The 13,710-nt window shown below is 43.5% G+C and overlaps 1 protein-coding gene across 5 annotated transcripts in view; it reads right to left on the reverse strand.

Annotated features, from left to right (window-relative positions):
• Positions 1-270: 270 nt before the first annotated feature.
• Positions 271-13,710, reverse strand: part of CNOT10 (CCR4-NOT transcription complex subunit 10) — a 52,963-nt gene continuing 39,523 nt past the window's right edge. For all 5 annotated transcript variants that reach the window (XM_054729808.1, XM_054729809.1, XM_028130518.2 and 2 more), the window contains 6 exons: positions 8,164-8,277; positions 6,190-6,320; positions 5,674-5,709; positions 5,349-5,476; positions 1,486-1,561; positions 271-524 (listed from right to left, as the gene is read on the reverse strand). In XM_054729808.1, coding sequence (XP_054585783.1) covers positions 373-524; positions 1,486-1,561; positions 5,349-5,476; positions 5,674-5,709; positions 6,190-6,320; positions 8,164-8,277 — 637 coding nt within the window. In that variant the 3' untranslated portion in view covers positions 271-372. The remainder of the gene's footprint in view (positions 525-1,485; positions 1,562-5,348; positions 5,477-5,673; positions 5,710-6,189; positions 6,321-8,163; positions 8,278-13,710) is intronic.

Consider the following 13,710-nt stretch of genomic DNA (forward strand, 5'->3'; position numbering starts at 1 on the left):
ACTAAATAAATCTCAGATGCCAACATACTCTGAACAGTTAGTTGCAAGAAAGACAAAATATGTTATATGAGACTGTTCTGGTAAGACCATGATTTAATTACCTATGACACAGATACATTACATAATGGCTCCAAATTAATAGTCTAGCAAAGATTAAAGAAAAACAGATGAAAATTAATTTGTGAATCCTTAATTTTAAGTGAGCTTCCGGCAAAACAAAAAATAAAATCAGGGGTTAGAATCGTTTCAAATTGTATGTCCAAAACTAGCACCCTTCACCATCTGTCTTTTATTCATTTTGCTGTGATACAACTAAAAAGGCCCATAAGTACTCCCCTGGGTCTCAGGTAACAGTTTTCCAAGAGCAAAATATCACTTTCTCTGTACAGTGAAAGCTGGCATTTGGATGGGCTGGATCGGGTGGACGGGCTGAAACACTGGCTTCTTTCTCATTTCAGAGAGTGTTTTCACTGTAGGGAGCAGTTGATTCCTTTTGATGATCTGTAAGGCCAGCTGGGTATTACCTAAAAGACACTTCCCATTAAAAAAAAAAAAGAGCATACAACAATACCACCACATCTAAAGCAAGCCACTGGAATCTGCGAGGGGGGTTAAAGATGTTCTGGAAGAGCAGGGGTCAGCCCTCTGCTATACTCTGGAATCACATAATGTCTCTGTCCCAGCCCTAAAAATTCGATTTAGAGATCTCGGGTGTGACCTGTGTGACCTGGGCAATGGGATTTATTTTAATCTCCGCAGTGATGCTCAGTTATAGCCCAGGTTGAAAACTTGTCTATGGGCGGAATGCACAGAAGGGATCTAGAACCATGCACTGACCCTAATCATGCCTTTCAGGAGGCCAAGGCCTGCGGGGTGCCAGGCACTTAACGCCCCTTCTTCAGCTATCAAGAGGGGAGCCTTGTAAGGATTCCCACGATCCACAAGAAGGTCTGACTTCCAACTCTATTTCTGTCTCTTCTAATTTCTCCCATTCACATATCTTCTCTACTTCATGTTCTCTCTTACGTGGTTCCCACAGCCTTTCTTCCAGGGAGCCACATCCTGGAGGTTATACCCGTATATACTCCAGGCGTGTAAGTGGTATTTAGGATTGCCTAAAAAATTCTCAGCAAAAACTGGTTTACTGTAAAACTCATTCATGATATCTGTGTTCAAAATACTCAGATAAATAACCCAGAGCCACTGGCATTCTGACTCATGATCTCAATTAGAGTCATTTGACTGCCTAAGAGAAAGAATTAATTATAATTAAGTGTCAGAAGTGATGCTATTTTGCATTTTTTACAGATAAAAGGAAATACACTTAACGTGCAAGAAGGAGGGGTCTGCAAAATACCAAAAATTCCCTGGCTACGTTTTTGTTTAGAAGAACCTGACGGGTAATATCTTCGAGGAAGGCAAAGTTCCAGTTTCAAAGAGAAAAAAAACAGACCCCAACAAGAAGAGGAGGAGAGAATTCCTCACCGTTCTGCAGCTCAAGGTAGACTGCCAGTAAGATGGCTTCAGGGGGTATCTCTTTAGGATGGATCATTGACGCCGCCTGTGCTCAAAACAAAACAGAAAGACACCCGTGAAACCAGCAGCTTCAGACACAAACGCCAAAACCAACCAACCAACCAACAACAGAACAAAAAGGGTGCCAGCCTACCAATGACAAGTTAGCAAACTTAGTGAAGCTCATTCCCACATGACCTCCCAGGGACCACTATAGCTCTGCTCTGATGGCTCTCAGATGCCTTTGTCTTGACCCCTACCAGCGAAACCAGACACGTAATTTTTAGTTAAATATTTATTTTCCCTTGCCTAATCCATAATGAGCTCCTCAGAGGGGAAAGCCTTTCTGCCCCCCTTGGCTTTCACTTGTCTGGGTTCTTCCATCTCCAGGCTAAATTCAGTTCTGAGAGTCAGACCCTCCCGACTCCACTCACCAGCCAAGTCTGCAGTGGCTTTCCACCACAGATACACTGGCACTTAGAGTAAAATCTGCCCGAAACCTGGTTTGGCTCAGTGGATAGAGCGTCTGCCTGCGGACTGGAGGGTCCCGGGTTCGATTCCGGTCAAGGGCATGTGCCTTGGTTGTGGGCACATCACCAGTAGGGGGTGTGAAAGAGGCAGCTGATGGATGTTTCTCTCTCATCGATGTTTCTAACTCTCTGTCCCTCTCCCTTCCTCTCTGTGAAAAATCAATAAAATATATTTTTAAAAAAGAGTAAAATCTGCACGCCCATTCGTCTTCCTGTGTAACAGGTCAGCACTGTAACCCCTGCAAGTTGCCAATGTTAGCAACAGGAATTCAATCTTAAAAGGCTGGCGATATAGGCCTGGCTGGTTTCTCAGTGGTTAGAGCACTGGCCCTTAGGCTGAAGGATCTTGGGTTCCATTCCAGGTAAAGGGCACATACCCTGGATGGAGGTTCAATCCCCCTCACCCACCCCCTCCCCCTCAGGAGCTTGAAGAAGGCACGAATTGATCTGTCTCTCACATGTCCACGTTTCTCTCTCCCCCCACCCTCTCTCTCCTTCTCTTTCCCTTACACTCTCTTTAAAAACCAATGGAAGAAGTACCCATGGGTGAGGATTTAAAAAAAAAAAAAAAAAAAAGGCTGGCGATACAGAAAGAAGCCTACCACTATGCCTATCATACGTCTTCATTCTTAAGGACTAAACTACAATTTAGTCAAAATAATTTCTTTGCTCAGGCAACATGCTGTCCTTCCTCAGATCCGAATCCATTACCAGCCAGCAGCTTCTCTCTGACCTGGTCCTCGGAAAAGGAAACCTGGACTGCTCCGGACAACAGTGCTGAGGTCCCAGGTTTATTTCCTGAGCCCTGGCCTCTCTGGGCTGCAGCCTTTCTGAAACTTACCACTGCCTCGTATTTCCCCATCCGGTTTCAGGTCCCTGTGCTCCCAGACTGCTTTGCTTCTTCCCTTATTCTAACCAGGAAGTGTACTTCTACAAGTATTTATTGGCCAGATAATAAACAAGCATGCAAATAACTGACAACCAAACAAACCAATTTACCTAAATGCTAGGGAGAGAGGAAAGGGGATGTACTGTGGATATGGAGAGAAAAAGCGTTTCTTTTGACGGAGAGCTTCCAGGCGAGGGAAGCCTGCCCTACTCTGTGCAGGGTCCGTAGCTGACAGGCAGAAAATGGGGAGAAATGGCATCGCAGGCCGAGGTGTGACTGCGGGAGCTGTCCTTAGGTCCAGACACTTGCCCAAGTTCAGTTCCTGGCAGCATTAGGAGAAACCTCAGACGAGTGGGGATTCTTGTCCAGAGCACATGCTCCCGAGTTCCTCGGGAATGAAGCAGGGAGCTTTCTGTCCCTCCCACTACATTACCGAGGTGGAACAACTCAGACCAGAAAAGGAGACTTTATATTTCCAGGCCCTTCTTTTTTATATATATGTTGTTGTTTTTTATTGGTTTCAGAGAGGAAGGGAGAGGGAGAGAGAGAGAGAGATAGAAACACCAATGATGAGAGAGAATCCTGCACAACCCCCGCTGGGGATTGAGCCCGCAACCGGGCATGTGCCTTGACTGGAATCTAACCTGGGACCCTTCAGTCCGCAGGCCGACACTTTATCCTATTCACTGAGCCAAACCAGCCAGGGCAGGCCCATCTTTACTGTATACAGGCAAGCTCACCATTACAGCATTTTGTGAATATTAAACTCCATTTTCCCTCCAACTGACTGCTAATATAGGTCATTTGTTATTCTTCGCATTGACCTCAGTCTGCAGCTTTATCTATTATGAGACTTAATGGTGTTTTGCTTGCTCGCTGTTCAGAACGGTCAGGGGTGGGCAGGCAACCTCAGAAACATGTACTCAGGAGCCCTTTCCAACCCTTCACATCACTGTTCTGCCCTCCCAGGCAGGGCGGGCCTCCCAATTAACAAAGGTCCAGCCATTGGATTAACCTAAAAACCCAGGCACCAAAACAAACCCCCGTTCAGACCCCGAACCAGGCCATGTGTGTCTCCCAGCGTGGCAGCCGCCATGGCCACCTGCTGCACGAGAACCTGAGCTGGACCGTACACGCTGTGACTCTAGATCAAAAGCCCTGTTAGCTGCTGTCATCGGGGTCCACCAGCACTTTCAGAAGGGCTGTTAACCACTCCTGCCTTGCCACCGAGAACAGTGGAACCCTGGGACTCTGACCCACTTAACTCCTGTACGCAACTCCTAGAGAACATCGAGCGTGTTTCCCTGGATAGTCCATCACTTAGCTGTTCTGATTTTGGATCAGAGATGCTGACCAGATGCCACTAAGGTGACTAAGCCTCACTCCTGGATATTTTCTGCATGGTAAGCCCCAACACTGCTGGACACACCAAGTGGCCTTCACGGGAAGGCATCTCCGAAGCCACCATATCCTGAGAGTAGGTTCCATTTCAGTTACTCTGACAACATCTGGCGATGTCGGCTCTCTCATGTGCTGCTGGTCAGTATGTCTCTTGGCACAAACTTTCCATATAAAAAAATCTTAACATCTATATACCCTTTGACTTTGTAATTCCCCTTTTTAAATAAGCCCTTATTTAGATGGTTTGCAATCTTTTTTTTTTTTTTTAATCCTCACCTGAGGATATGTCTTTATTGATTTGAGAGAGAGGGAGAGGGAGAAAAGGGAGAGAGAGAGAGAGAGAGAGAGAGAGAGAGAGAGGAGAGAGAGAGAGAAATGTTGATGTGAGAGAGAAACATTGTCCTGACCAGGGATCAAACCCGCAAGCCTTGGGTATATGCCCTGACCGCAACCCTTCCGTGCACGGCCCAACACTCCAACCAAATAAGCCATACTGGCCAGGGCTGGTTTCCAATCTTTTGAAATTTAAATTATTAAAATCATCAGAAAAAAAACTCTCCATTAAGTGCCTAGGTTCATTTTTTCTTCTTTCCTAATCAAGTCCTAAATTCATTTCAATACTGCTCAGTTGTTTACCTTGCACGAATATCTCTAAGCGCAGAAAAGAATACTCTAATGTTGCCGAAACCCGTTTGGCTCAGTGGATAGAGCGTCGGCCTGCGGACTCAAGGGTCCCAGGTTCGATTCCGGTCAAGGGCATGTACCTTGGTTGCGGGCACATCCCCAATAGGGAGTGTGCAGGAGGCAGCTGATGGATGTTTCTCTCTCATCGATGTTTCTGACTCTTTATCCCTCTCCCTTCCTCTCTTTAAAAAATCAATAATATATATTAAAAAAAGAATACTCTAATGTTTAACAGACTGACCAGGAGCCTCAAACAAAACAACAAAGCGCACACTCCACACCTTTGCCGGCGGCTCTACCAGAGGCCTGCGCGGCCCTCTCTGCCTCACCTGGTGCAGACACTTGCGGGCTTTGTCGTATTCGCTCCGCAGGCAGTAGGCGCTGCCAAGGTTAAACAGCATCACGGTCCTGGCAGAGTTGACGGAACTAGGGTAGCACTGAGGGGCCCGCTTCCCAGCTGGGGAAAAAGAGCACAGACACTGGTGAAGAGGTCAGGCCAAGAGCCCGGGAGCAACCCAACCCACTGCCCAAGAGCCGCTCCGAACAAAGCACAGCTCTGCCCCTCAGACTGACAAATGAAGGACAGAAGGCTGGAGTCTAAATCTTTGGGATGCAGGCCAGGCTACTTAAGTATTTACAAAACTTCTCACTTACAGGATTCCATTGCTTCATTTTCTCCTTTGTCTGATCCTGCAAAGACATGAAAATAAATCTCAGGAAGCAGGACAACAGATTATATATCCTAAGAACCTAATTTTCTTTATGAAATGAAAATCCAAGGTCACAGCAATTGTATTTACTTCTCTTGTAGTAGAGGTTCTATTAAAAGACATCAAACTCGACCACCACCTACCACCCCATGCCTGAGAAATAACCTTAAATGAAGTGGATGCCAGTCTCACTCCTTCAAAAAAACTTAGCCATGATTCAAAACTATAGATATAACACTATCAGACTTTTAAAAGTTAGAATTTAGACCACATGACAACCAACTCCTAGGTCTACTTAGCAAACAATTACTACACAAAGGCAGTACAGCTAAAAACGTAGATAGCCACCTAAAACTTCCTTCCCTTTACAACTGTGCCCTTAAACTTCCACACATCCTGAGTTACAACAGGAAGGAGGTGGAAATGGTGACCACTTCTGATCAAATGTGTCCTCATTAACCTTGGTCCTGCTCATTGGAAGAGATCCCTAAGGAGACATCAGTGACGTTCTCCGGGTTCAAGTGAGTAATGGCATCAGATATTCTGTCCAGAGAGATGAGGGCTTCCGCAGCATATAAATGACCCAAAAACCTAAAATTAAAAAGAAGAAAAAAAAGGATTTCAAACTGAAAAGGAGATCACCACAAAAATACCCCAGGTATAATAAGAGTTGGTATATGTTACATATATTCAAGTCCTTGAACTGATATCTAAATTTATAAATGGATAATTAAGGGTCACTTAAATGTTATCTATTTTTTATTTATTTATTTATTTTTTTCTGGGAAACTTCAAACATATTAATTCATTTAAAAATAACCATAAAAATCCATTACAAGATAACATATTTTTTTTCTCTTCTAGATTTAATTTTTGTTTAAATTTCTTTATTGATTAAGGTATCACATATTTGTCCTCATCCCCCCATTCCCATCCCCCCCACTCCCCACGCATGCCCTCATCCCCCTGTTGTCCTTAAATGTTATCTCTTTAAATTTTTTTTTAAAATATATTTTATTGATTTTTTACAGAGAGGAAGAGAGAGGGATAGAGAGTTAGAAACATCGATGAGAGAGAAACATCGATCAGCTGCCTCTTGCACACCCCCTACTGGGTATGTGCCTGCAACCAAGGTACGTGCCCTTGACCGGAATCGAACCCGGGACCTTTGAGTCCGCAGGCCGACGCTCTATCCACTGAGCCAAACCGGTTTCAGCAAATGTTATCTCTTTAAAACGATCTTAAAATATACAATAATTGCTCTGGCTGGTGTAGCTTACTTGCTTGGGTGTCACCCCATGAACTGAAGGTGGCAGGTTTGATTCCTGGTCAGGGCACGTGCCCGGGTTGCGGGCTCCAACCCGGTAAGGGGCGTGCAGCGCAACCCGGTAGGGGGCGTGCAGGAGGCAGCCGATCAATGTTTCTCTCTCTCTCTCTCTCCCTAAAAACCAATTTAAAAAACCTTTTTAAAATATACAATAATTTTTATATTAACTAAGTAGGAACAAGTTACACATATCAATTAAGAAAGTTTAAAACTGGCAAATATTTGCTGTTCTATTTATACAGAAAGTAACATTAACATAAGAAGGTAATGAGGCTCTAAAATGAGAGGCAGGTCCAAGGAGGAATGCCCATCGAGTGAAGGTTCAGAACCACATTGCTCCAGTCTCTGCTGCCGGAAAAGCCAAAACGCACCAGAGCGCCAGACCAGACTGAGACCAGATTTCAGCTGCATCGACTCTGCTTCCATTCTACAGGTTTCTGCTTTTCTGATCATCTACTTTATGCCCACTGATGCCAGAGCAGATGCACATCCTCCTGGCTTACCATAGCCTGCTTCTTCCAGTCTCTTACCTTGAGCCATTTTCCCCACGATGCCCTGACTGATTTTTCGAAATGAAAACACGCTTAGACATGTTACACCTTTGCTCAAAATCTTAATGATTTTTTCTACACGAGAACAAAACAGACAAAGCTAAGCTTTTATAGATTTAAAGCTTCCACAGTTTGGTTCATCCTGTCAATATTCTTACTCCCCCAAAGATTCTCCTGTTCCTACCAAACAGTGTCCTGGGCAGAGCATGCCCACTGTTTCCCCCCACCCCCTGCCATGGCCTTGCCTTCCAGGGCTCAAAGCTGGACCTCAACTCCACAAGCCATTATCTAACTCCGCCTTTTAAAGGGCCAGCTCAGGTCTCACCTCCTCTAGCTGGCCTGCCTCAACTGGGAGGGGAGGGAGGAAGGAACATGCAACAAGTGAAAAAATTTCACTATTAAACATGAAATATATGCCAGTTGCTTTCCCTTAATATATATTCATTCTTTCTTTTTTACTCCACTGGGGGAGTAAAAAGAAGCAACATGCACCACAAACTAACTGAAAACCTCCCAACAAAACAAAGCAGGGACACACAGGGCAAGTCACACTTACTTAAGAGATCCTGACAGCTTGGGCTGCTGAAGAAGTTTATCTGCGTGATTCAAAGCCATAAGGTTATCACCCAAAGCCAGAGCCACGTACGCACTACAGGCCAGGATGGAGCATCTGCAACATAAAAGGGGAGGGCTGAAAACCCGAGTTACAAAACTGACAGTGGTTACATCTGTTAGATAGGAAAGAACACCCTAGTTATGACTGTGACAATCTGGACACCGGGAAAGCAGAGAGGACGCCACAATACTAATGGAAAATAATTAGAATGATGTATAAAACGACAGTCTGAAGCACAGTATAGCTATTTCCCTAAATAAATCATCTTTGGCTTCTGACCCCCATCTCCAACAAATTAACCAAATAGAGTTACGATATATATATATTTAGCCTGTAAAAAAATAATGTAGTTAATGGCTTATTGAGAACTTATTTCCATAGAACACTTCTTTTTAAAAAAATATATTTAATTGATTTTTTACAGAGAGGAAGGGAGAAGGAGAGTTAGAAACATCAATGTGAGAGAAACATTGATCAGCTGCCTCCTGCACACCCCCTACTGGGGATGTGCCCGCAACCACGGTACATGCCCTTGACCGAAATCGAACCTGGGACCCTTCAGTCCGAAGGCCGATGCTCTATCCACTGAGCCAAACCGGTTAGGGCTATAGAACATTTCTTTTAACATCCTAGAAATAAAGCTATAGAAGCAGATGTTATTCTTCCTATATTTGAGATTTTGCTAAGAAACACAGTCCACTTACAAAAATCCATTAACTTAGCTACTGTAAAAGTGTCCTTCTCTGAGCCTATTAAGTAATTTATAGTTCTTGCTAAGCAACAACAGAAAGAGTCACTAAAATAATTTCAGTCATACAGATACTATTATCCTAAATGAATATTTAAGAAAAAAAAAACCCAGGCTGAATAAATACACGTGAGAATAAAAAAATGAAGTTACATTTAATTTTGCTAAGTTGGGTTGGAAACCCAAATTTCTGTTTGGTTTTCTACTTAACGTGTGGCTCATTTAAAACAGCTCTAGCTAAAGACTTGACACTAATAGATCAACTCGAATGTTAAACAACCGTTCCACAAAGCAATCCTAAAATAAACCCTTGTCAAATAGAAATGACGTCTGAATGGCCGGCCGCAAATGACCTGACTCAGATACAGGGTTCTGAGTTATGTTTACAAATTACAATACATATGTATATCATTAAGTGCATTTGGGTTGTAACTTCAGTCTAAGGAAGAACGTAACCGTATCACCACTGAGTTTTCTAACACTCTGAAATCCTCTGGCTGGAAACGGCCTTTTCTAGTAAAAGCCCAGCTGGGCCAGTTCGGGAGTTTCCTCTCACGGGCTCACTCCTGGCTGCCGGAACCTCAGAAAACTAACTACTAAACTAACTACTACCTACTAACTACTCAACTTCGAACAACACAGAAGAGTAGACTGGTCCCAGGGAAGGCAAAAGTAAACTGAGATCTACGGCCTTAGGCCGCGATGGTAGGGCCGAAAGACTGCCTAAAGCGGGTCCCTGTTTTACCGACGGAGAAACCGAGATGCAAAGTAATCAAATACGCTGTTCTCTAGCTTCGAGGGTGTGATTCGAGTCAGGCTAACGGTCAACACTGTGGACTCCCAACTCACTGCTCTCCCCAGCCTAGCTCACTGCTTCTCTATCAAGTCCCAGGACTGCCCTAAAAATAAAGCAGAAAGATCAGATTACATTGGGATCTGTCTATGCACATAGTCACTTTGCGTATACATGTACCTGCTGCCTTTTTTAAAAAGGAAGAGAACAATTTAACCCAAATATTACAAGTTTAAGTGTTGTTACCGAGCACGTAATTGAAAACCTGAGAGGAGGATTTAAGAGCAGGCAGAGTAGTGCCGTTTCCGGAGGGGCTTCCCGAACAAGCCTACTGTCAATACCCCTCTATCTCCAAGAGCTGTCCTCGCCAGCAAGACCACCCCATGGCCAGGGCCCTGGGGGAGGCTCTTCCTGACAGAAGACTCACAGGCCCAAAGGAGGGAGGCAGGCCCCTTATCTCCCTTTTTCAGAAGCGCAGCCGTGGTTAGCTCCCAGCGTAGGGAGATCAGGGAAATTTAATTTCCTCTGTTGGCCTACTTGTAGGTTTTATTTTATTTTATTTATTTATTTATTTATTTATTTTAAATATATTTTATTGATTTTTTACAGAGAAGAAGGGAAAGGGATAGAGAGTCAGAAACATTGATGAGAGAAACATCGATCAGCTGCCTCCTGCACACCCCCCACTGGGGATGTGCCCACAACCAAGGTACATGCCCTTGACCGGAATCGAACCTGGGACCCTTGAGTCCTCAGGCCGATGCTCTATCCACTGAGCCAAACCGGTCAGGGCTGTAGGTTTTATTTTACAATGGCGACGAACATTTAGTTATCAGCAATGCAGGCATGGCTTCTGAAGGAGGAGGAAGACTTAAAGCCCTGGGTCGGGTGTTCCAGAGGCCTAAGAAGACCAACTCGGGGCCCACCACAGAGCTGAACACCCACTTTCATTGGTGACTTTGCCGAAGACGGGGACAAAACAGAAGCTCCTGGAAAGCGGAAGCCCACATCTTTTGTTCCCTCCACAAAGACAAGAGCAGTTGCTCACCACCTGCGGTCGGTGTTCACTGAAGACCACCGCCTCAGTGTTTTCAATGGACTTCTCAGGCACCCAGAGCCACGCGTGTCCTGTTGGGAGGTCACCCTGCTGACCAAGCCGATCCTTCCTGGGAGTCGGGGGAGCCACGGCGAGTGCCCTGGGTCCCAGAGGCCAGGACAGCCTCTCCTCAGGCGGGCTCGCTGGGAAAAGTCTGCCCTGGCCTCTCCCGACAGTAGGGGGGCTATTACTGCTCCAGCCCACTGTCAAGCCCACTTTGGGTCCAGAAATCAGTCATGTAAGATGTGCAGCAAGGATTCTGTTTCCCAGGAAGTCCAAACGATAATTACGTACAAGGTAAGAGTCTGTTACCTTCTGCCCCTTTTCCCATAGGATACCATTATCAAATCACAACGGGGTAAAAGGTTCTAATAATAAAACAAGCTTTCTAGGGAAAAAAAAAAAAACACTTAAAAATATGTGAATGCAAAACTTGAAGGAGGGCTTTCTGATTAAAAAAACATTAGGATTAAGCAAGTTCCACCGCATGAAACGCCAAGTAACATTTATGTCCCTCTTCTCTTGGTGCCTTACAATGGCCCCAACTCACCTCTCCTCACCCTCTCACTCATCCTCCTCTCCCTCCTGTCCTCTTCTGCACCATTCCCACAGACCGGGACCCCGGAAACGTGCACGGCTTTATCTACTAAGCCCCTGGAGAACACGCTTTACTTCTGATAGTTGCTATTTAAAATATTGACACCCCCTGCCCCCAGCCCCACTGTTTCCTCGAGTCACTGTCCAATCTGCTTACCAGCCCCTCAGTGGATCTGACAGTTCAGCGGACTGGAAGGACTATACCTCCAGGGAAGAGACACACTAGCTTCTGCGCGCTGTGGAGGATCTCACACAATCCCACTCTCTCCTCCACACGCTGGGGGGCTGGCTCTAGGTCCACAGACCGCCAACCCTTGGAAAAGAAAAGGACGAAGAAGGGAAAGAAAAAGGAAAAAAACTCCTTTCCTTAAAGCACCAAATTACAGCAACAAGCTATACAAGACTGGGCATTAAAATCTGTCAAGCCATATATTTCGTGAATTAAATATATCTAAAGCAAGTATCTGAAGTAGTTTACCCCTTATTAAAGCGAGGTTAGAATGGGGGGGGGGGGAATTCAGGAAGTCACCATTTGTCAAAGGAAAATAAATTCACTAAGTGATCTCATAGCAAACATTGTTTGAAAACTTGACTGCAAAAATCCAGTAAGAGAAATTCTTCCAAAAAACTGAATATAGTACTGGATTTTAAAATGTAAAAAAAAAAAAAAAAAAAATCAAGCTGTTTCCATTTATCTGTAACCATCTAGAAAATGGTAAACTTGTCAACTTTCAACTCTTAAGAAAATTCAAAAGTTACATTAGGTAAGTTTTTCACTTCATATCTTCTATAAACATTTTGCTTTCCAATAATAGGTCTATGCAAAAAAAAAGGTTTAAAAAATCTTACTGACAAACACACCCAAATCCAAAACAAACAGAAGCCCCAGTATAAAGAAGCTGAAAAAGTTTTTCGTTTTAACTAAATCTAGCATATTGGAGAACTTGGTCTACCCCAGGCGGCAAATAAAATGCATATAGTCACAGACATTTTATACGTGGACAGGACCTTACGATCACCCAACTCCATTTACTTATTGGACAGAAGAGAATAGTAAAGCCCAGAGGGATTAAATGACTTGTCCGATGTCAGCAGAGGCCCGGGGGTGGGGGGTTGGGGTCCACAGAGCGGCAAACCACTGAAGAATTATTCTAACCCTGGCCTGTGAGGAATCTCATCACCAGTTCATCTAAATGAAATCTGGGACGCACATGTGAATCATGCCTATCTGAGCACAAACTGCTGATAGCACAAACAAAATGTCATACCTAAAAAAAAAAAAAGTCATACCTGCAGGCAGGTTTCTTCTTTGGAAGAGTTTATTAGATGGACACGCTTTAGCAGGACCATACTCAGTTACAAGACTGAAGTGGGGGAGATTCAAAAGATCATTAGCCATAATCTTGTTTTAGGTATGTCTCATGAGGTACAATAGAACTACTAGGCTAATACCAAAAGAAATGTGATTCCTTAAGTACACTAAAACTGCCTATGATATTTATGTTATTAACCATTTATTTGATTCATTTCCTCTTATAAATATTGGGCCATGGGAAGTCCCTTTTCACTGAATGGGAAATAATGAAGGTTCCACAATTTATGTTTATGAAATAACTGGGCTTAATTAAATTTGGTCTCAACGTTTCTTTTTATCTATTTTTAAGCCTCTTATTTTTAAAAGGACACATTGAAACTTCCTTTTTATTTTGTATGCTTTGATTTCAATTTCTCACACAGACATTTCCCACATTAGTCTCAACATTATTTCCTACCCTTTTCCAATTCTATTATACTATTTTCCAGGTTCTAGAGCAGCCTCCATTAAGCTTTAGAAATTAAAATTTCAGCTAATATCACAATCTCAGAATGAACAACCAAGATATCCTCTAATATGCTACATGGAAACTCAGTACATACTCATGACAGTTATTAAACCACTATGCAAACATGAAATGTTAATGTGACTAATTTTCTGAACTATTTCTTTATTATTAATAAGATATCAGTATGCAAAAGAATTAAGTTGAGCCCTTATCTCATACCATATCTAAAAATTAACTCAAAATGGATCAAAGACCTACATGTAAGTGCTTATAAACCATAAAACTCTTAGAAGAAAACATGGTAAGCCCTCAAGACCTTGGATTTGGTAAAGGATTCTTAGATACGACATGAAAAGTGCAAACAAGTAAAGAAAAATATAAACATCTTCATCAAAATGAGAAACTTCTGTGACTCAAGGGATACCTTCAA

The sequence above is a fragment of the Eptesicus fuscus genome, chromosome 18 (genome assembly GCF_027574615.1).
Source record: "Eptesicus fuscus isolate TK198812 chromosome 18, DD_ASM_mEF_20220401, whole genome shotgun sequence".
In the NCBI taxonomy this organism is placed as follows: domain Eukaryota; kingdom Metazoa; phylum Chordata; class Mammalia; order Chiroptera; family Vespertilionidae; genus Eptesicus; species Eptesicus fuscus.